At 47.8% G+C, this 24,503-nt stretch overlaps 1 protein-coding gene across 4 annotated transcripts in view; it reads right to left on the bottom strand.

The window, feature by feature from the left end:
* LOC137415035 (uncharacterized) overlaps positions 1-15,173 on the bottom strand; it is a 79,292-nt gene extending 64,119 nt beyond the window's left edge. For 2 of the 4 annotated variants that reach the window (XM_078778507.1, XM_078778506.1), the window contains exons 1-3: positions 14,995-15,152; positions 11,368-11,430; positions 2,813-2,956 (exon numbers count right to left, since the gene is read on the bottom strand). In XM_078778507.1, coding sequence (XP_078634633.1) covers positions 2,813-2,956; positions 11,368-11,430; positions 14,995-15,115 — 328 coding nt within the window. In that variant the 5' untranslated portion in view covers positions 15,116-15,152. Of the gene's footprint in view, positions 1-2,812; positions 2,957-11,367; positions 11,431-14,994 lie in introns of all 4 variants that reach the window. The other 2 variants (XM_078778505.1, XM_068100590.2) reach the window with 2 other exon arrangements.
* Between the last annotated feature and the right edge of the window lie 9,330 nt (positions 15,174-24,503).

Below are 24,503 nucleotides of genomic sequence, written 5' to 3'. Positions count from 1 at the left end.
GATTGGAGATAAAGGCGTGAGAGAGACTCAATGGCCTTGAAGTTGAAGTTACAGGCGTTTGAGAATTCATTTCGTTCTATAAACGGCAACTTTCATTGGATTTCCTTCCCGTTTTTTTTCAACCGAGTCGAAAACTATGTTAGCGACTGTGAAAAATGAAATGATATATCGAATTTTTAATATGTATCGACACGTTGCCGTCGGTGTCATGTTAGGCGGTGTATGATACACCATGACGCGATTTTAAAAAATATATCTGCATTTTCCCGCGTGTGTGGAATGTTCTCAATTATTGCTGACACCGACTCTAAAACCATCGATAAAAATGAAATCATATGGTGAGTTAGATTGGAGATAAAGGCGTGAGAGAGACTCAATGGCCTTGAAGTTACAGGCATTTGAGAATTCATTTCGTTCTATAAACGGCAACTTTCATCGGATTTTCTTCTCGTTTTTTTTCAACCGAGTCTAAAACTATGTTAGCGACTGTGAAAAATGAAATGATATATCGAATTTAAAATAGATATCGACACATTGCCGTCGGTGTCATGTTGGGCGGTGTATGATACACCATGACGCGATTTTAAAAAATATATCTCTGCATTTTCCCGCGTGTGTGGAATGTTTGTGGAAAATTAAAGATTTCAAATAAACCTATTTAAAGTGTATGCGCACATAACTAATAAAAAAAACGAAGAAATATCTCTCGGTAATTTCCTGAAACATATTTTACTTCCGGCTAATATGTTGAATGAAATAAAAACGAAGAAATATATGTCGGCATCATTGTTGACGTTTTTGTGACGACTATCATCAAACGAAATAGTAATATATCATAACGGAAAAGCAAAAGCGAATTTTTAATATATATCGACACATTGCCGGCGGTGTCATGTTGGGCGGTGTATGATACACCATGACGCGATTTTAAAAAATATATCTCTGCATTTTCCCGCGTGTGTGGATTGTTCTCAATTATTGCTGACACCGAGTCTAAAAGTAAAACCATCGATAAAAATGAAATCATATGGTGAGTTAGATTGGAGATAAAGGCGTGAGAGAGACTCAATGGCCTTGAAGTTACAGGCCTTTGAGAATTCATTTCGTTCTATAAACGGCAACTTTCATCGGATTTTCTTCCCGTTTTTTTTCAACCGAGTCTAAAACTATGTTAGCGACTGTGAAAAATGAAATGATTTATCGAATTTGATTTGAAATAAAACTGGGGGAGAGCAAGACACCACGGGCCTACAAAACAGGACTCAAAGCTATGCGAGTTAATAAAATGGTGGATATTTGTTTATAGCCACTCCCAGAATGGGTGGAGCTATGGGTGGAGCTACTCTGCAAACCGAGTAAGCCACACCCCGGACAGACACCCAACAGATAGACAGACAGACAGACAGAATCATCTACGGCTATTATAATATAGATATATCGGGTTAAAAAAAAAGTTTTCCCCCTAAGTTCCGATTTCACTTTAGATTTCGACATAATTATTTCGGCTAAGAGTTTCGATCGTAAAAGGATTGAATCCGATTTTGAATAACGAAAGCAGATGGAACACCTGCCTTAACATCCATTCGATGATCGGCACACACACTGATGATTGATGAATCACCCTGCCTGTGAAATACCGGGATGATGGTTTATAGCTAGGCCACTAAGTCAGGATCCAAACCCAGGCTAAACAGCTAAGAGACAAGTGGGTTTACTCCAAACGGAGCCTCAGATTCCTAACAAATGCTTCCACTTTATTTTCAAGCACATGTAAGCAGTGTGTGCATGTTTGCCTGTCTATCTATCGGTGTGTCTGTCCGTCTATCGCTCGGTGTGTCTGTCCGTCTATCTATCGGTGTGTGTGTGTGTGTGTGTGTGTGTGTGTGTGTGTGTGTGTGTGTGTAAAACGGAGGAGACTGTGTGTGTTTTCTGGAACATGTCTGTGTAACCAGATGTATGTCTGTGTGTGTGTGTGTGTGTGTGTGTGTGTGTGTGTGTGTGTGTGTGTGTGTGTGTGTGTGTGTGTAAAACGGAGGAGACTGTGTGTGTGTTTTCTGGAACATGTCTGTGTAACCAGATGTATGTCTGTCTGTGTGTGTGTGTGTGTGTGTGTGTGTGTGTCTGTCCACCCATCAGTGTGTGTGTGTGGCTGTCCGTCCATCCATGTGTGTGTGTGTCTGTACGTCTGTGTGTGTGTGTGTGTGTGTGTGTGTCTGCTGTCCATCCGTCCATCCGTGTATGTGTGTGTGTCTGTCCTTGTGTGTGTGCGTGTGTCTGTCGTCCGTCTGTGTGTGTCCGCCCATGTGTGTGTGTCTGTCCGTTTGTGTGTGTGTGTTTGTCCGTTCGTGTGTGTGCGTGTGTACGTACGTGTGTGTGTTTGTCGGTTCGTGTGTGTGTGTACGTACGTCTGTGTGTACGTACGTGTGCACATACGTCCGTGTGCGTGTACGTCCGTGTGTGTGTACGTCCGTGTGTGTACGTCCGTGTATGTGTGTGTGTCTGTCTGTCCGTGTATGTGTGTGTCCGACCGTCCGTGTGTGTGTGTGTGTGTGTGTGTCTGTCCGTCCATCCGTGTGAGCGTCTGTCCGTCCGTGTGTGTGCCTGTCTGTTCATCCGTGTGTGCGCCTGTGTGGCCGTCAGTGTCTGTCCGTGTCTGTCCGTGTCTGTCCGTGTCTGTCCGTGTGTAAAGATTACTGTGTGTTCATTTCTGTGCAATACTGACTGCCTGGAATTTTGGATACATTTTAATCGAAAATAAAGCAAAATAAAAAATTAACAAGGGGCTGTGTGTTATACGTGCGACCTTGCTTACCTTTTATAAGTGGAACAGCATTGCTGAGCTTCCTGGGATAAAAATCACACACTTCTTGCTTTATTTGTTCTTTGCTGAAATCATCCTGGGAATTTTGAAGAAGATTACTTTGGAAGTTTTCTGTCTTCACTGGATGAGCTTCACCTGCATTGGGACATCAGATCATTACAGGTTAGGAATCAACAAGTGAATCAACCAATCAATAATGAGCCATGCCATACAGTCTACACAGAGCGTCTGTTCTGCTGAAGCAGTTTCTTGGCTATGGTTACAATCCTGAATGGGTTGGGATGGTCACGAGTAGGAGAACAAAGACACAATTGTTTGTAAGAATGTGATGCACACAAATACCAAGTCGAAGACCAAGGCATTAAGATAGTTAGTCTGCCACAGGGGAGCTTGGCAAGCAGTGTAGGACACTAGTATGGACTGTGCTGAATGCCCAAGATGAAGTTTAGAACACTTTCGAAATGATGTGTAAATGCTAAATTAAGCCTTTTATGCTTGCGTTGTGTGTGGGTGTGGGGGGGGGGGGGGGGGGGGGGTTTACATTGACTAGGTTCGGCTCGCCGGGCACTTTTAACCGCCTTTAATAGGTTAAAATTTGTAATTAACAAGAGAACAAGAGAAAAATGACCACAGTGTGGTCACCAGCTGCGACGTGTAGAACCGTGAGGATATCCGTTGCAATATGCGCTACCAAATTCGACCAGTCATTAAATTTATACGCATGCACTGGCATCTTTTTGTCTTTCAGTTCTGGTCTTGTCCTTTGTTTTGCGACGCAACATGCTTCATCAACTGATTACATATAATGTATGGACGTGAATGTTATTTCTGTTTATGTTAATCCATTAATGTTATTTATTAATGTTAATTCTGGGTGGCAGAGGGATAATTTGAAACGGGCGTGGTCGGTAGGGGAGGTCCGAGTGTATGCACATGCGCTATTCAATAATTACACCTAATTTGTGTCAAGTTCTGTGAAACGAGATTGATATTGCTACGGTTTTGAGAATGGCACATTGAAGGCATTAAAGGTTAAAGGGTTGCCCCCCCATAGTTAGTCACATGAGCAACATATAGGCCCATTTGTAGTATAGTTATGTCTTAGTATGTGTAAGAATAGGCCATTTCCCCTCTTTGTGCCTGCGTTGTGTAAAGACAGGAAAATAGGCTCTACTTGCCACCGATTTCCCAGCCACCCTAGCCAGGATCCAGTTTGTTAAGCATTGGCTGCCCACTAGTCGAGTAACACGAGGTAGGCCTAAAAAGGGTGGGGGCGGCGTTGAGATCGGGAGCGGCAGAAGGCGATGACGGTAAGAGCCACCAGCCAATCAGGGCTCTAGCGGCATGGCGTGAGAGGGCGTGGTGAGGCACGTCTGGTGAGTTCGAGAAGGTTCGCGGGGCGTGCCTATATAAGTCGCTGCGCAAAGCCCTTGACAGGACTTACCAGCAGGATGAGGACTTACTTGCATCACTAGCGCGGGAGGACTTACAGCATGGTAAGAGGACTTATCAGCAGGACTTGACTTGCATCACTAGCGCGGGAGGACTTGAAGGACTTGAACGGCGATGGCGAAAGGATAAGGACGTTGTTGTCATTCTCGCGTTGTTTGAGGACTTGCGCAGAGAGAGAGAAGAAGAGGCGTTGAACTGTACAAAGTACGCGGGCACAGCCAGACGCACCGGTAACGCATATTGCGCTTTTCACCCACGCGAGTAAGCACAGCCATAGCCGCAAGTGAATAACCGCCAGCCGCGTCAAAGTCCGCTCCCTACCAATTCGCCCCGTGATAACCTGCTCCGTTCCGACGACACGCAGAGAGCTCCTGCCTTCACCTACTTCCATCTCCAAGGGACGAGCCGGGGACCGGAGAGAGAGCTGCACGGAAGCCATCCCTGGACGCGCTGGTGAACATCAACCTGCTCATCAGCAAGCCCCCCGTGTGTGTGTGAGATGGGCCCGTGTCCTTGGGTATTAAGTAAGACTGTTTACGGATTTGCTCTGCATCTCTGCTCTTGAATCATTGTGTATAGTGTAAATAAATTCTGTTCTTCCTTCCAATTCGATCGTCTTTGTGATTTCGCCATTGACTAAGCGTGGTACGAATGAAAACCGCTTGAATCGGGTTCCACCATCTAAACGGCGCGGATCGCATGTACGCAACCGCTCGGCGTATCAACACACGTGGTTTGTGCGAGGCTTATCTCCTCGCTTCAGGGCAGCGCGAGTATTTAGGTAATAGCGAATTTGGTCCCGATACCCTATTTCGCGCTGTCCGGAAGGGACGTCATAGGTCTCGGGTCGCACCTGGTCAGTCAAAGACAAGGGGACTAATCCCCCCTTGATAAGGGGAGAAGGCCGGCGACAGATCCGCAACAATATGAAAACATTCATGTTGTCTTTGTTGCTAAATTTATTCTGGTTTCTTCAAACAAATCGCGATTTTAGTCCGCGATGTTCTTACCTCATACCAACGCACATCTGAGTGTATGCGCATGCGCTATTCAATAATTACACCTAATTTGTGTAACGTTCTGTGAAACGAGATTGAAATGAAAACATTCATGTTGTCCTTGTTGCTAAATTTATTCTGGTTTCTTCAAACAAATCGCGATTTTAGTCCGCGATTCTCTTACCTCATACCAACGCACGTCTGAGTGTATGCGCATGCGCTGTTCAAAAAGGCACCCCAACAACAAGAACAACAACGCGGTCCTCTCATAGAGCTGCTCGTCGCAGCTAAAAACATCTTTTTAACATAATTGTCAGCATTTAGACAAGAGTGGCAATTTTGATGTGGTTAACCATAATTGTTCTGTGCGTGCGTGCACACACACACACACACACACACACACACACACACACACACACACACACACACACACACACACACACACACACACACACACACACACACACCCCCCCACACACACACACCTCCTTTTAGCAATATATGCAGACATCAAATACAAGTTTTCTTGTGACACCAGAACCGAACAAATTTTTTTTTTTTTTTTTTTTTGTATACAAGATCGAGGCTCGTGAAAGAGCGAACATTAATCACACAGAAAGACAAACCGACACATAAAACATATAACATCGGGAGCGGTAGACAAGATGGGGAGAGAGGGGGAAGGACACAAACACAACATTTGAGAGCAGGGACCGAGAGACATGGAGACATCGAGAGATCTGAGAGAGGGCGAGGGCTTTGGGGGGAGGGGGGGGCATGGGAAGGGGGCGGTGGGAGAGGTATAAAACATATGGACACTGCCAGGACTTCCAGGAAAGAAGTTGGAATTTCAAACAAGGTGGATCTGGGGTGAATTAGCGGGGGTAGAAAAGATCAAGGTTTTGGATGGGGGAAGATAAGAGATGGTGGTGAACAGCTGTTTTAAAGACCTGGAGGGAGGAGTGGGATTGAAGGGAGTGAGGGAGTTTGTTCCAGAGGCGGGAGAAAAGAGGAATGAAAGAGTGAAGGTGAGCAGAGAGCCGAGATTTCGGCAGTTTAACCATCAGAGGGTTGCTGGCAGATCTTGTGCGACCTGTAGGAATATTTGGGGGACAGAGCACAGAGAGAGCTGGGGGTGCAAGGCCGGAGAGGAGTCGGTAGAAGACAGAAAGACCACCTACCTGCCTGCGGTGAGTGAGTGAAAGGCCCTCAGAGATAGCTTCATCGCGGGAGATTCCAATAATTCTGAAAGCTTTGGTTTCAACAGCGTGAAGCCGAGCTAGGTGTGAGGCAGGAGCACCGGCCCATAGGGGAGAACAGTATTCCATTGAGCTGCGGATGAAAGCCTTGTATGTGGTGAGGAGCTCAGGTGTGCCGAGGAAGGACTTCGCACGACGGAGGATGCCCAGTCGGCGACTGGCTTTGGAGGCCAGCTTGGAAATGTGGTTTTCCCAAGAAAGATCATGGCAGATAGTGAGACCCAAAATCTTGAGCGACAGAACTTCTTGGAGAGGATTGTTGAGAAAGTAGATGGGAGGGTTGTCCAGTCGATCTTTTCGGAGAGACATAGTAAGAGTGTGAGATTTGTCAGGATTGAAAGACATGTTCCACTTGTTTGACCAGTCTGTGATTTTGTCCAGGTCTTCAGAGAGTGAGGAGGCAGCAGACTGCCGATCTGAGGGAAGAGGAATGGAGCGGCAGAGAGTGGAGTCATCAGCAAAGAGATAGAGAGGATTTTCGAGAGAGTCAGAGAGATCATTGATGAAGACCAGAAAAAGCACGGGGCCCAGAACACTGCCTTGGGGAACTCCAGCCTGAACAAGAAGAGGAGATGAGAGAAACCCATTCAGGGCCACACGTTGACGACGACTAGAGAGGAAGTCCGCCAGCCATGCGTGGAGATTTCCATGGATACCAAAGGAGGAGAGTTTGGTGAGCAGAGCGGGGTGCCAGACCGTGTCGAAGGCACGTGATATGTCGAGGGAGACAGCTCTAATTTCCTGTTTGGCATTGAGGACCTCCATCCATTGTTGAGACAGCAGAAGCAGCATGTCCAGAGTAGAGTGACCTGGTCTGAAACCAAATTGATGATCAGAGATCAAGCCATTGGAGAAGAGGAAAGATTTCATATCCGAAGCAATGATGGATTCCATGACTTTGCTGATAATTGGGAGAAGGCTGATTGGTCTGTAGTTGCTAGGATCTGTTTTTGCACCTTTTTTGTGCAAAGCGGTGATGTTGGCTGATTTCCAAGCAGATGGCAGTTGACCTTGAGCAAAAGAGAGGGTGAAGAGAACAGAGAGAGGGTGAGATAGAGCAGCAGAGCAGGATTTTAGGACCCGTGGGCTGATGCCGTCGGGTCCAGTTGCAGAATCAGAGTCGAGGGTTGACAGAAACTTTTCCACCTTGTCAGGAGGAAAGGACACGGAGTCCAGGAGCAGCAGGGTACGACTGGGTATGGTGGGTACAGAGAGGGATGGGTTTGGGACACAAGATTTAGAGGCAAACACAGAGTTGAGGCATTCAGCTTTTTCACGTGCGGAGTCAGCTGTGTAGCCGTTTGAGGTAAGGGAGGGGATGGAGGGGGAACAAACACCAGAAACGGATTTGACCAGACGCCACCAGGATTTGGAAGAGGGAGACAGATAAGAGAGTTCGGTCTTGAGAATGGAGAGATATTGTTTCCTGGCTCTCCTGAGGGTGGACACACACTTGTTTCGGGCTTTGTGAAAGGAAATGAGATTTCCTTCCGTTGGATTTGCTTTCCAGGAGACGAAGGCAAGTTGTTTCTGGGCAACAGCCTCACCACAAGATTCCGTGTACCATGGACGGGAGGAAGGGTATGACAACTGAAGACGAGATGGGATAAATCTGTGCATGAGAGAGAGCAATTTACTTTGGAAGAATTCCCAGGATGAGGTATTTATATCAGCCCGCACAGCACCCGCACAGCCATTTTCTGCAGAGACGAGGCTCGTCGACAGGCAAAATAACAGGTGAAGGAGTTTCGAGAAACATTAAAAAAAGAAAGTAACTAGAACGGCACCCAGTCGAGAGCAAACCTCCGCCTGGTTGGACGTATCACTCAATGGTGAAGAATCACTTAATAAATTATACTGGCCGGATCCGGATCTTCACCAAAATTGAATCGATTCTTTCTTGTCACACACACAACCTGTCCAACAAGTTCCGTCCAAATCCATCCATAACTGTTTGAGATATTCTGCTATGTATCGTTTTTGGCCCCATCTCCCAATGGTGAAGAATCACTTGAAAAATTAAATAATTCTCATATACGAATCCATATTCAGATCTTCATCAAAATTGAACCACTTCTTCCTTGTCACACACACAACCTGTCCAACAAGTTCCGTCCAAATCCATCTTTAACTTTTTGAGATATCCCGCAATGTATCGTTTTTGGCCCGATGGTGAAGAATTACTTTAAAATTCTAGAGCCGGATCCGAATCCAGATGTTCACCAAAATCTAATCATTTCGTCCTTGTCACATCCGCTTCAACTCTGCCAAATTTCGTCCAAATCCGTCCACAACTTTTTGAGATATTTTGTTCACAAACGGACAGACAGACAGACAGACAGGGGTGAAAACATAACCTCCATCCACCTTTGGTGGTGGAGGTAAATATGCTTAACAGGTACTGATAAAGAAAGAAGTTCATGTGCTGCCTTCACCTGAACCAACACCAACAGGTGAAGCGAGGTGAGGTGGAACAATTTGCAATAAAATTTAAATATCTTTCATTCCTAATTCCTATTTACAAATTACATCCTAATTACTCAAAATAAATCATCAAGCTTAACTTGCAGTAACACAGAAGCACACAAAGGACATAATTACAAAAAGAAGCACACGAAGAATAAAAGTATAAATTAGATATTAATAACTGGGGCACGAGGTGAAGGGAAAGGAATATTTTTCTTGATTTTTACAAACCAGAAACGCTCCCTCTGAGAGCAATGGCAAGTCGTCTCCCTTGTGGAAGTAAGTTAAACCCATCCATGCACACATCTACACATAGATTAACCTATAAGAACACTTTACCGATTCCATATTTAAAATACGCCCTAACGTTTTGTATGTTTGCTATGCCGAATTGCGACTTGTTAATCCATTCTACTAGGCTAAGGCTACGTGACTAAATGTATATTTACGCTTCTGTATTTTATCATTTGCGTGATTTCCCATGCAACATCCTCACCAAAATGCTCTTATCAGCAGTTTTACATACCAGATGTATCCCGTTTCCTTAGCTTTCCCACACTTTGATGTACTCCGTTTCCTTAGCTCTCCCACACGATGCAACTGCTGTTTACTTGTGTGTATAAGAGCGTCTGTTGGAGCGCTTAGACAGATTTAGTGCACGTACCTGTGTGTTTCTCTCTCCATGCGCATGAATAAATGATTCGATTCTGTTGTGCATAAGAACTGATTGGAAACCGAGTTTCTTCCACATACTCCACCCTAGGCTCTATGCCCCCCCTCCCAATCCCCCCAAATTCAGCCTCGTTGGATGCAATTCACACTCATTTTAAAATTAATTTATTCATTGAACATATGAGAGGAATGATTGTGGAAATATGATTGCGGAAAGTATGGATGGAAACCGAGGAAAAGATGAACAAGGAAAAGAGGAAAAGATGAACAAGTGGAAGGAATGTATGGAGGCAAAATGTCTGAAGGTGAATATCCGAAAGATGAGGGTGATGGTAAGTGGAAAAGCATGTGGTGAGGTTGAAAGAACTGGGAAGTGGCCATGTGCTGTGTGTAGGAAGGGTGTCGGAGTGAACTCCATTCAATGTACAATGTACGCTGAGTGGGTTCATCAAAAATGTAGTGGTCTGAGAAGGTCACTAACCAGTGTGGCAGCTACATTCAAATGTAAGGTGTGCACAGAGGGAGCTGCAGATGGAGGAAATGTTGAGTTGGAGACGGCGTGAAGCTGGAAGGTGTGAAAACATTTTGCTACCTCGGAGACATGCTGAATGGAGAAGGTGGATCAGACTCGGCAACGGTTGCTGGAGTGAGATGTGCATGGAAGAAGTTTCGGGAACTGAGTGGCGTGCTGATGAGGAGGGGAGTGTCGTTGAAGCTGAAGGGAAAGGTGTATGCTGCATGTGTGAGAAGTGTTATGATTTATGGGAGCGAGACATGGGTCATGAATGTAGAGCAGCAACGAAGGCTGGAAAGGGTGGAAATGCGAATGGTTCGGTGGATGTGCGGAGTGTCGTTGAGAGAGAGGAAGACAAATGACGAATTGCGAAAGATGATGGGAATAGAGCCTGTGATTGATGCTGTGAAGAGGAACAGGTTGAGATGGTTTGGTCATGTGTTGAGGAAGGATGAAAGTGACTGGTTGAGAAGAGTGATGGAAATGAATGTAGAAGGAAGTAGAAGACGGGGAAGACCGAGAAAGACTTGGCTAAAGATGGTGGAAGAAGAAATGCGGGCAAGAGGGTTAACAAGGAGAGATGCAGAAAATAGGGCAAGATGGAGAAGATTGTCATGGGGACCGCAAGGCTAACCCCACTCTTGCAGGGAAAATGGCCTTAAAATGCGTGTTGTTGTTGTTGTTGTTTTGAACATATGAGAGGAATTAAAAGGAGGAACATGAACAGAACACAGAAAAGGATAATTAGGGAGGAAGTAGGAAGGATCCAGAGTTGGCAGGGAAGAAAAGAGGTACAGATTGAAAAGAACAAGTACACCAACATCTCTCTTTCAAGAAGAGAAGAAGAGCACTCCTTTTTGCATCTGCAGCTGCATAGAGCTGCTGAAGCAGTTTCTAGGCTGTTGTGAACAATTCTGGACGGGTCGCCACTCTGATGCAGGATACTCAAATGGCTCTCTTCCAAGCACACGGGTGCTCATTTTGCCAACCTCGGAAGGATGGCGAGCTGAGTCAACCCACCTGGTGTTAATGCAATGGCACGACAGGGCTTGAACTCAGGACCCTAAGATCCCAAGCCAGCCACCTTAACCGTTTAGCCAACACCAGGCTTCTCTCTTTCAAACAATGTTCCGAACATTGTACAATCATTATGTGTAACATAAAAAAGCAGATTGTTGTTCAAACCTTTGCCTTGTGAGGACCAATCATCCATCAGGTCAGACTCCACCTTCACTTGTACAATATAATCTGGAAAGAAAAATACAAAGAAAAACTTGAGGTAATATTTCTGAATTCCTAAATCAAAAAACATCTTCAACCTTCATGTTCACTCAATTCTTCAATTTAATTTTTAATGTTAAGTGAACCAACTTCTGGACGACCAAGAAGCTTGTTATGTTGCAGTCAGATCCAATGAAAACTTAGCTTTTTGCCTTCTGTAAGGCAAAAAACTGTCACTCTCTTCAATCCCACTCCTCCCTCCAGGTCTTTAAAACAGCTGTTCACCACCATCTCTTATCTTCCCCCATCCAAAACCTTGATCTTTTCTACCCCCGCTAATTTCACCCCAAATCCACTTTTTAAAAATACCAACTTCTGTCCTGGAAGTCCTTGGTGTCTTTGTGTTTTATACTTCTCCCACCCCCCCCCCCCCTTTCCCACACCTCCTCCCCCCAAGCCCTCTCCCTCCCACACATCTCCCTGCTCTCAAATGTTGTGTTTGTGTGCTTCCCTTTCTCTCCCCATCTTGTCTTCCGCTCCCTCTTTTTATATATTTTGTTTGTCTGGTTGATTTGTTTGTGAAGTAAATGTTAGCTCTTTCACGAGCCTCGATTCAGTATACAAAAAGAAAAAGAAAAAAAAAAGCCCTTCATAGGAAATTGATACCGAAACCCCACAACCATAGTTCATCCATCACTCTCAAAGCTCATGGTTGGGGGGGGGGGGGGGGGAGTCGGGGCGGGGGGGAACCATATCACACACAAAGCTAACCTTTGCTGCAAAACAGAAAACTGAGAGGGCATGTTTGAGTTCTACGTTATCAATTTGTCTGCCCCACCTATTGATGGATCTTAGATACATGCACCTGTACCCAAAACCACTTACATTTCCCTGTATAACCCAGGCATACGCAGATGTCTCCCAGGACATTGGACGGTTTAACTGTCCCTATCACATTGAATTCGATGAAGGAGCTGTGCCAGTCATCGAACCTCCACGTCAAGTTCACATAACTTGCCTGATCTCAGGCAGAAGCTCGAGGACGTTGAATCACAAGGTGTCATTACATGCGCGAACGGGCACCTGGGCCGGGTAAAAAAAACAACAACCTTGTGATCATTGTAAAGAAGGATGGCTCTTCAGGGTTTTTTTGTATACAAGATCGAGGCTCGTGTAAGAGCTAACATTGATCAGAAAACCACAAACTGACACATAAAACATATAATAATGGGAGTGGGAGACAAGATGGGGAGAGAGAGGGAAGCACACAAGCACAACAGTAGAGAACAGGGACATCGGGAGATCTGTGGGAGGAAGAGGGCTTGGGGGGGGGGGGGAGGAGGCACGGGAAGGGGGGAGGAGGGTGGGAGAGGTTAAAAAAACACATAGACACTGCTAGGATTTCTAGGAGAGAAGTTGGTATTTCAAAAAAGTGGATCTGGGGTGAATTAGCGTGGGTGGAAAAGATCAAGGTTTTGGATGGGAGAAGATAACAGATTGTGGTGAACAGCTGATTTAAAACCCTGGAGGGAGGAGTGGGATTGAAGAGATTGAAGGTTTGTTCCAGAGGCGGGAGAAAAGAGGAATGAAGGAGTGAAGGTGAGCAGAGAGTCTTGATTTCGGCAGTTTAACCATAAGAGGGTTGCAGGCAGATCTTGTGCGACCTGCAGGAATATTTGGGGGGCAGAGCCCAGAGAGAGCTGGGGGAGCAAGGCCGGAGAGGAGTCGGTAGAAGACGGAAAGACCACCAACCTGCCTGCGGTGATTAAGTGAAAGGTCGTGAGAACCAGCTTCATCGCGGGAGATTCCAATGATTCTGAATGCTTTGGTTTCAACAGCGTGAAGACGAGCTAGGTGTGAGGCAGGAGCACCAGCCCAGAGGGGAGAGCTGCGGATGAAAAGCTGCTCAACTCCATTGAGCTGCGGATGAAAGCCTCGTTTGTGGTGAGGAGCTCAGGTGTGCCAAGGAAGAACTTCGCACGACTGAGGATGCCCATTCGGCGACTGACTTTGGAGGCCAGCTTAGAAATGTGGTTTTCCCAGGAAAGATCATGGCAGGTAGTGAGTTATGCTTTGAAGCGAGGAATTCAAATGAAGGGCTAAAAAGAGAACACCATTACACACCACTGCAGGTGACGCTTTTCCGCCTTTGGCTTCGTTTATCATAAAAGGATGGCTTATTCATGTCTTTGGAATACGCAGAGGTTGTTTGTGTCATTGGACCTTCTGCAAAGCACATCAATGAAGCACTCAAGCAAATTTTCACCATTTATGAGGTCAGTTCGATTTTTAGCTCACCTGGAACATAGTTCCGGGGAGCTTATGCCATGGCCCGTCGTCCGTCCGTCATTCCATCAGTCCGTAAACATTTGCAACTTCTTCTTCGAAACCGCTGATGGGATTGTGAGTTAAACATCTTTTCCCGTAATCACCTTTATTTGCCATACACAGAGGATCAACATACCCCAGTTCATGGATCAACATACCCCAGTTCATGGATCAACATACCCCAGTTCATGGATCAACATACCCCATCGATGGGGGTAAGATGAGCTGGAGTGTTTTATTTATTTCTGCTTCATGAAGACACTGGTGTTGATCCTGCATGACTAACATGGCCCACAAACTGTTCACCTGCACTTGCTGTGTAAATCAAGGTAGATTCCATCTTTGACGATGCGATACCTCGGACTCAAGATCAACACCACCAAAAGGTAGCTCAACTTACCCCCTCTCCTCCACAGGACAGTGTCACATTTTGTTCACAAGTGTGAGCTTTTCAACTTTGAGAAGGAACATGTTATGAGTTGTTGTTGCTGATATCATGTGACACACGGTATGACCAGGTGCTTCATTTATACAATAAACAGTTCCGCCATACACAGAGGATCAACATACCCCAGTTCATGGATCAACATACCCCAGTTCATGGATCAACATACCCCAGTTCATGGATCAACATACCCCATCGATGGGGGTAAGATGAGCTGGAGTGTTTTATTTATTTCTGCTTCATGAAGACACTGGTGTTGATCCTGCATGACTAACATGGCCCACAAACTGTTCACCTGCACTTGCTGTGTAAATCAAGGTAGATTCCATCTTTGACGATGCGATACCTCGGACTCAAGATCAACACCACCAAAAGGTAGCTCAACTTACCCCCCCACAGGACAGTGTCACATTTTGTTCACAAGTGTGAGCTTTTCAACTTTGAGAAGGAACATGTTATGAGTTGTTGTTGCTGATATCATGTGACACACGGTATGACCAGGTGCTTCATTTATACAATAAACAGTTCTGCCTCAACCTTCATTGTTATGTGCCTCCATTCCCTCCCTTTTGTCCGTTTTAATTCCAAAATCACCATCACACTCAAACAGTGCGTACGTAATAAATGCATGACCACGTGATCGATCAGAAGGATCAAAACATTCCGTTTGGTTTATTTTCTCCACCAACAGCAACAATTCGTCTGTTTTCCTCCACACTCACGTGCGGTTCTCTCTACCTGAGCCATTGGTTTGTGCAATGGAGCACGGACCGTGCACGGGAACCACCAGTTCACGGTGCAGCGAACACGGCACGTACCGGGTATCGTGTCCTTGTCCTCGTGTTCACCAACGCTGGACCCGGGGTCCACAGAAGCTCTCCGAACGACCATGTTTCCCCTCATCGGTTGTTGATCCTTGTTGGTCACGTGTCCCGTCATCGTGGAGCGCGTGCTCGTGGACTCGGTCCCACGTTTGATGGACCATGGGAGCGCTTTCTCGCACGCAGATTCACCACTCACCTTCATTCGGAGGTTCCCGTGGACCATGGGAGCGCTTTCTCGCACGCAGATTCACCACTCGCCTGCATGAGGATGTTCCCATTGATCATGGGAGCGGTTTCTCGCAGGCAGATTCACCACTCGCCTGCATGAGGATCTTCCCATTGATCATGGGAGCGGTTTTTTCGCACGCAGATTCACCACTCGCCTGCATGAGGATGTTCCCATTGATCATGGGAGCGGTTTCTCGCACGCAGATTCACCACTCGCCTGCATGAGGATGTTCTCATTGATCATGGGAGCGGTTTCTCGCAGGCAGATTCACCACTCGCCTTCATGAGGATGTTCCCATTGATCATGGGAGCGGTTTCTTGCACGCAGATTCGTCACACGCTCCACTTGTCTTCATCATGATGCTGACGCAGTTTTGTCGGTTGTATTTCTGTGTCTTGGGGTGAGAAATGAGTAAACAGACGCATTTAAAATGTAAAAAGAGAGTAAAGCGACAAACACGATATAATATGAAGTTAATGAATGAAACAACTGTCCAAATAAAACCGAGTTGTTACTATTGAGTATTGCCTATTGGGGCAGGAGCACAGAAGGTCATCTTTTATTTCTTGGTATTTCTATGTATCTGTGGTTTACCGTTGCAGAACAACAGCACTTTTCATGTTCAGTCCCCTTTTTTAGGTAAGCACTACTGCTTATGAGAACATGGTGGCAGGGTAGCTGTTTTTTTTTAGCTGCCTTATGCAAGTCCCAGGCTCAACTGGCTCTGGCTGACAGTACCCGGTATGCAGAGCCTCCGCTGGGTATGTCGGTGGCCTCCTGCAAACCTCACATGGGGGCCCTTTCTATTGGAGGGCTAATACTATCGTGACAGATCTACAGGCGAAGAATCGATACCTACCTCGGTTCCGGAGGAGGTTAGCGAAGTATTAGAATGAGCAGCTCTGTCTGTCTCTGCGTGTATCTGTCTTTCCACCATCATGGGTAATGTATTGTCACATCTCGGCTATGCCTGTACCGATTGTAACCAAACTTGATAGGATAGTAGTGTGGGTCAACCAGAGTATGATATGTGGCCAACAATGAACCAAGTTAAATATCAAGGTCATCAAAGGGTGAAAATCACATTTGTACCAATAACTCTGGAATTAATAATAATAATCCCTCACGCGGGGATGCAGATGGTAGGGTGGAAGGTCCGGCGATGGTGTTCAGGCTTCGGTCCGGCTCCGGTCCTCGACCCGTACCAGGCGATGAAGGTGGACGGCAGACAGCTCTCCACGTAGCGTAACCGCATAGCGGACAATTATCGTGACGGGGACAGGTTGGTATACTGGCGGTTATACGTAGCGCTTTTCGCACACGTCCTCCCAAAGCAGCCGCCTCAATCAAAGCTCATAACGCGAGTTCTTTAGCGCGCTCTCCAATGAGTCCTTCTCATAAGTCCTCAATAAGCCAACCTTCCAACAAGTCCTCTTTAATGCGAGCGAGCTCAGGCAGTCCTCACCATCAGCCTTCTCTTGGTAAAGCGCATATACTCTCGAGTCCTCTTCATGTGAGCTCGCCCCATCAGTCCTCTTTAAGGGCTTTGCGTGCATGCTTTTATAACCCAAGCCAGCGAACGCTCTGGAAACCCAAACCACGCCCGGTCAGGCGACCTCACCTCAGCCCTGGTTGGCTGGTGTTGGCTTACCGGCTCCGCCCTGATGGCTGGTTGACGTGGCCGCACCTCCATCCTGGCGCTCCGCCCCCTTTTTCCAGGCTTCACCTCGTGGCTTTTGGCTGGGTTGAGCGAGCCCAAGGGCAGCGAAGGCTGCTGGCAAAGGAGGGTACCAAATTGGGAGGGCCGATGGGGCATAGACAGGAGAGCGCTTAATGGCGTCGATGAAGGGAGGCTGCCAAATGAACAAAGGGGCCTACTCTTATTTGTTTGATGCAACGCAGATGCAACTATTGGGAATGGCCTTATCTAAACACAGACTATAAAATAACTGACGTCCTATGGTGACCTACGTGTTGCTTGTGGCCTATCTATGGGGTGCAACCTTTAACCTTTAATGATGTTATCTGTGTGGGTTCTCAAACCCGCAACAGTATATTTGAGATCGAATAACAGTGCAGTGAGTGCAATCGGATCCAGCTAAGGTGGAGGCGATCACCAAGATGCCCACACCCTCGGACAGAGATGCATTGCGAAGAGCACTTGGGATGGTGACATACGTCGATAGGTTCTTGCCTAACCTGTCAGCCCGCACCACCGCTCTCAGATCGCTGTTGGAACAAGATACCGATTGCCAGTGGGACCACGAGCATGCCAAGGAGTGACAAGACATTAAACAGCTATTGACAAAGGAGCCTGTGCTACAGTACTATGATCCACAAAGGCCAATCAAGGTTTCGACGGATGCCAGCAAGAATGGGTTAGGAGCGGTAGTTCTGCAGGAGAAAGAGGGACATTGGCTACCCGCTGCCTATGCTTCAAGGTCAATGACTGTGGCAGAGACTAATTAGGCACAGATTGAAAAGGAAATGCTTGGTGTTGTGTATGGTTGTGAATGATCCCATGCATACATTTATGGCCAGAAAGTCATCGCAGAAACAGATCATAAGCCTCTCATTGCAATAGCAGGCAAATCTTTTAGGGGAGCGCTGCCTCGCCTTCAAAGACTTCTCCTACATCTGCAAAAGTATGAACTGCAGTGGCAATATACACTGGGAAAACACCTGGTGGTTGCAGATGCACTGAGTCGTGCCTGCTCAACAGAGACAGTGAGCAGGAAGAATGAAACAGATGTAGAAGTTCATGTCTGCATGGTCTGAGAGAATCTTCCAGTTTCTGGGGCTAAGTGGGCTGAGCTAGCAGCAGTAACTGCAGAGGATACCATCTTGCAACAGGTGATCAGCTACATCAAAGACCCGAGAATGCAGTGTCCGAAGCCTTACACCACATTTCAGGACGAACTGAGTGAAGTTGATGGAGTTCTTCTGAAAGGCCAGCGAATCGTTATTCCTTTCAGCATGCACAGTGGTATGCTTGGCAGGATTCATGAGGGTCACCTGGGTAAGGAAAAGTGTAAATGACGGGCACAGGAGGCCATTTATTGGCCAGGCATGTATGGTCAGATTGATGACTATGTGAGCCGCTGTGATGTGTGTTTGAAACACCGCAGTGCTCAGTGTGCAGAACCACAGCAGCCGCATGAAAGGCCGCATAAAGCCTGGGTCCAGGTGGGGTGTGACATATTTTACTCTGCCAGTAAGCCGTATCTGCTGGTGATGGACTATTTCTCTAACTACCTGGAGGTAGCCTTGCTAACGTCAGAGACTAACAGGGAGGTCATCATCCACCTTAAGTCTATCTTTGGACGTCAAGGGATCCCAAGCCATGTGGTGAGTGATGGAGGACCGCAATTTGCCAGTGCTGAATTCAAGAAGTTCTTACTAAACTGGCAGTTTGAGCACATCATGTCAAGCCCTTACTATCCCCAATCAAATGGTATGGCTGAGAGTGGAGTCAAGATTGTGAAGAGACTTCTTAAGAAAGTTGGAGAGCGAGGAGAGGATCCATATTTAGCTCAGTTAGCCTACCGAGATGCCCCGTTAGAAAACGGATGGTCACAGGCGGAACTACTCATGGGAAGGAAGCTCCGAACCCGCCTTCCAACAATAGCTTGGAAGCCAGAGTTGCAGCGCCCTGAGCCTCGAGCTGTCAGAACTAAAAGAATAGGAAACCATACATGTGAGGGACAACGGCCGTTGGGATGACCGAGGCTGAATAGTGCGGATGGTGGGTCCCAGTTCATATGAGGTGGAGCTTGATGATGGACGAATCTTTCGAAGAAACAGGCGACATCTCTTGGCTACCAAGGAGTGTTTCCCAGCGCAGGCTAGGTGGCCTGTGATCGAGGAGAAGTTGTCGACTGCTGGGGAGCTGGAACAGCGACCACTGCAAGGAGAGCAAACAGGACCAGCCACCCAGCCAGTGCCAGCGCAACATCAGGTGCAGGAGCAAATGCCTGTACCAGCTCTGAGACACAGTACTCGGATCTCCAATAAGCCTGCCAGACTAATTGAAGAGATATAAAGTTGTCATCCTACTAATAAGTGCAGTGTTAATGAACACAAAGATGACTGCCATTTTAATAACCTGGTAAATTAGCTTGGAATTGTATTTTGCCAATTGAAGTGAATTATATTGACTGATTTGAAGTGAATTATATTGTTTTGATTTGAATTGAATGCTCAACACTATCTAAAGGAGCATTGCCATATTGTTTCATCATAGTTCTTGTTTACTTTTTATATCCCAGCAATATTTGCTGAAAGGCAAAGATGTGTTGATACCGGATCGTATGTCATGATCCTGGGGCGAGCTTCCTGTTGTAATTGTTGTTGTACTCTTTTCCTACTCTCGCGAGATTCAATAAAGTGGCAGTGAGCCTTGGCACGATCATGGTGGAGGGTCACTAAATACGATCGCAACAACATGCACCATGTTCTTTCATAAGGATGCTTCGGTGGAGCATGGGAGCAGTTTTGCGCACACAGATTCGGCACATGCACCACGTGCCTTCCTAAGGATGCTCACGTGGATCATGGGAGCTGTTTCGCGAACGCAAATTGACCACATGCACCATGTGCCTTCCGAAGGATGCTCCCGTGGATCATGGGAGCTGTTTCGCGCAAACAGATTCAGCACACGCACCATGTGCCTTCATAAGGATGCTCCAGTGGATCATGGGAGCGGTTTTGCGCAAACAGATTCAGCACGTGCACCACATGCCTTCCTAAGGATGCTCCCGAGGATCATGGGAGCTGTTTTTCGCGAACGCAGATTCACCACACGCACCACGTTCTTTCATGAAAATGCATGAATCATTGGAGCGGTTTTGCGCACGCATATTCGGCACACGCACCACGTGCTATGAGGATGCCCCTGTTGATCATGGCGGTGGTTTTTCGTATGCAGATTTTACACATGTACCTTCATCAGGATGATCCCATGGATTGAGTTGTGGAGCTGTGCTCTCACATCGAACTCCAACAATATGGACGCGACAACGAGCTGATTTTCACTGAGCTGTTTATTCCGAGCTCGGCACAAATGCACTGAAAAAGGCTATGCCGAGCGGCAATATATCTTTCAAATTCAAACAGTAAGCCCCGCCTCTCAACGGGGCGTGGTATGCAACCCGAATGACCGCCCGCTGATTACATCAACGGCCGGTACAAGAGAATTGTGTCCGGTAACCGCTACATGCACCCCCCCAAGAATTCACTTGTACAGGGAGAGTCAGTTTGTGGGGGGCCTTAATGACCCGGCCGAAACGACCCCTGGCGATTTGTGTGGGGGTGGGAGACGGCTTGGTGGCGGATGGTCGGGCGTGGGGCTTGTTCGATGGTGGACGGCCCCGCCGTGGAGGAAGGGTCAACCGTGGAGGTTGGTCGAGGTCCAAATGGGCCGACTTGAGGCGGTCCACGGAGATATGGTCCGGTTTGCCGCCAATGTCGACGACGAACGACTTGTCGCCCCTCCTCAAGACCCGAAAAGGCCCATCGTACGGCGGCCGGAGTGGTCCCCGGTGCGCGTCGTGGTGCACAAAAACGTACTCCGCTGTGCGAAGCGCTGGGGGGACATGGGGCTGAGGACAGCCATGATGAGACGTGGGCACCGGGTCAAATCTCCTGGCGGCCTCCTGGAGGACCGAGCATTGGCGAGCCGCGGACCAGGGGCCGGTGGCGTCGGGGATGAACTCCCCCGGCACACGCAGTGGTTGGCCGTAGACCAGCTCAGCGGTAGAAGCCTGGAGGTCTTCTTTAGGGGCCGTCCGGAGGCCCACTAGCACCCACGGGAGCCTGTCAGCCCAACCGTCGTCCTGGAGGCTGGCCCTGAGAGCACCCTTCATTGAGCGGTGAAACCTCTCACACAAGCCGTTGGCCTGGGGGTGGTAGGCCGTGGTGCGGTGAAGTTTGACCCCCAAGGCCTGAGCGACCGCGCCCCAAAGCTCAGAGGTGAACTGTGGGCCTCTGTCAGAGGAGATGTCTGAGGGTGCGCCGAAACGGGCGACCCAGGCGCCGATGAAGGCCTGCACCACGTCCGCGGACGTCGTTGACGTCAGCGGGACGGCCTCCGGCCACCTGGTGGTCCTGTCCACCATCGTGAGGAGATGGGTGAAGCCCTGCGAGGGGGGAAGGGGTCCCACCAGGTCCACATTGACGTGGTCGAAATGCCGCACGGGCACGTCGAATGGTGCCAACGGGGCCTGGGTGTGCCGGTGGACCTTCGCATGCTGGCAGGCGACACAGGCGTTGGCCCAGTTGCGGACGTCCTTCCGGAGCCCGTGCCAGACGAATTTCACTGCCACGAGCTTCTGTGACGCTTTCCGGCCCGGGTGGGAAAGGCCGTGGATGGCGTCAAAAACGAGCCGACGATGTTTTACGTCAACCAAATGTCTGTGGCGCAAAGAAAATCCGCACCCAACCAAGCCATGGGCACGTTCGCTGTGACGAAATCCCACTCGAAACGCTGGCCCCCAAAGCAGAGTGCGACGCTGCATGAACCGAAGGTGCGGATAGAGGAGCCGTTTGCGGCGACCAAGGCGGGGCAGCAAAGCGCGGCCTGCTTGTCCTGCCCCGAGGCGGGTATAACGCTCACCTGAGCTCCCGTATCGCACAGGAAACGCCGCCCGGATGCGGTGTCTGTGATGAACAAAAGGTTGCCGGAATGGCCGACGCTCATGGCAGGAAGCGAGCGCCGGCCTAGTCGTTTCCCGACCTGCCGAAAGTGCACGGTGGGCGACACGTTTTGGCCTTCTGCCTGAACCTGGCGTGGTAGTAACACACGGTCCGCCCCGGTGGTGGCTGCGGCGCCGGTCGTGGCGAGTGCGGCCGCAAGGGGCGCTGAATCGGCCGGTGGCAGCGCCGGTCGTGGCGGGGGCGTTGCCTCGGCCGGGCCAGGTTTCCAGGCGGCCGCTCCGAAGTACCGCGCGGCCGAGAAAAATTTGTCAGCTTCCTTAGCCAGGGCGTGAGGGTCCTCGATTGCCGAGTTAGCCAAAGCTAAGCGTACCTGCCCGGGTAGCTGTCGAAGAAACAGCCCGCAAAAGAGGAAATCTGGGCGGTGTTCACTGAGCAGGGAGAGCATGTGGTCCATGCGCTCGGATGGTCGAGCCTCCCCAAACTCAGGCAGATCGAGCAGCTGTCGCGCGCGTTCGGCCTCAGTGAGGTCAAACGTACCGAGGAGTAGTCGTTTGAGTGCGCCATACTTGCTGTTGGCCGGCGGGCTCCGTAGAAGGCTCAAGACCCGAGAGGCGGTGGCGGCGTTTAGCGCGGAGACCACGCCGTGGAAGCAAGTCTCGTCTGCCATGATGTGCCGCAGAGCGAACTGGCACTCCGCTTGGGCAAACCAGACGGCCGCGTGCGATTCCCAGAAGCCAGGGAGCTTCAAAGCAACGGTCGACTCCATTGCCGTGTTCGTAAAAGGGGTCACCAATGTGGAGCTGTGCTCTCACGTCGAACTCCAACAATATGGACGTGACAACGAGCTGATTTTCACTGAGCTGTTTATTCCGAGCTCGGCACGAATGCACTGAAAAAGGCTACGCCGAGCGGCAATATATCTTTCAAATTCAAACAGTAAGCCCCGCCTCTCAACGGGGTGAGGTATGCAACCCGAGTGACCGCCCGCTGATTACGTCACCGGCCGGTACAAGAGAATTGTGCCCGGTAACCGCTACAGAGTGAGGATTATGTTTTCACACCTGTCTGTTTGTCTGTGAACAAGATATTTCAAAAATCTATGGATTGATTCAAACGAAACTTGGTGGACAGGTTGGGTGTGTGACGAGTAACAGTGATTCGATTTTGGTGAAGATGCAGATCCGGATCTTGCCTATCAGTGGATACAAAACGTAAAATGTTCGGCCTAACGAAAGCATGTGCTCTACAGAGTGTCGTTCTAGTTCGGCCATCCTGTGCGCAGCGGAAGGTAGGGTTTTGCAATTGTGTGTGTGTGTGTGTGTGTGTGTGTGTTTGTGTGTGTGTGTGTGTGTGTGTGTGTGTGTGCACACTATGTGCAATATGTCACGCACATGATGCGTGTACACAACATACCACTGTACAACATACCATGCATAACGTGTGTATAAAATACAACATGTGCACAATATGTGTATGTGTATATAACGCATAAAAATACTGTGTGCATACATTACACAGCATATGATGTCATGCAAAACAAAACAGGCCAAAACAAAACCAAAGCCAAACGTCTGTATAAACCATAATCGTGCATAATATTAATTAAGTAAGCAATTCATAAAAAAAAAATACCGTTTTGGCCAAAGCACTTTATCAATAATGTGCCAAATTTCAGCTTCCTAGGTCATAGGATGGCTGAGATATTGCTTGGCCAAACGAGAGAACCTTGACCTTTGACCCATATCGTTAAAAAAAACATGGACATCCTCACTTTTGTCCTTCAGAATAATCTGGTGAAGCTTGAAGAAGATAGGTGAAAGCGTTCATGAGTTATCACACTCACAGACAAACAAACTAACAGAGACAGAGGGACATATGACGAAAATTTTCAATATTTCTCAAAACAAGAAGGCGTCAGGAAAATCTCCCAGGTCTTACTAAAATCGAGAGAAACAATAATTGATTGATTAATTAATTGTTTTATTAAAATAAATGAATAATAATCATAAAAACATTTCTTAATCAATTTGCTTCTGGCATACCTAAACCTCCACTGCTTCGTCCGAATCTGTAACTTTTTGAAAATTAAATAATGAATAGAAAAATTAAATAATTAGTTGATGAATTTATTTATCAATAAGTTAAAAATACCATTTATAGCTAAATCACTTGGTCACTGTGAAGTGTCCAAATATCAGCTTCGTAGCTCAAAAGGTGCATGAGATATCACCCAGACAAACAAGGGAACCTTGACCCAGACAAACAAGGGAACCTTGACCCAGACAAACAAGGTAACCTTGACCCAGACAAACAAGGGAACCTTGACCCAGACAAACAAGGGAACCTTGACCCAGACAAACAAGGGAACCTTGACCCAGACAAACAAGGGAACCTTGACCCAGACAAACAAGGGAACCTTGACCCAGACAAACAAGGGAATCTTGACCCAGACAAACAAGGGAACCTTGACCCAGACAAACAAGGGAACCTTGACCCAGACAAACAAGGGAACCTTGACCCAGACAAACAAGGGAACCTTGACCCAGACAAACAAGGGAACCTTGACCCAGACAAACAAGGGAACCTTGACCCAGACAAACAAGGGAACCTTGACCAAGAC

This window comes from Myxine glutinosa, chromosome 5 (genome assembly GCF_964187855.1).
Source record: "Myxine glutinosa chromosome 5, kmMyxGlut1.1, whole genome shotgun sequence".
NCBI lineage: Eukaryota > Metazoa > Chordata > Myxini > Myxiniformes > Myxinidae > Myxine > Myxine glutinosa.
The sequence above is the reverse complement of the archived record's forward strand: the minus strand, read 5'-3'. Positions and strand labels throughout refer to the sequence as shown.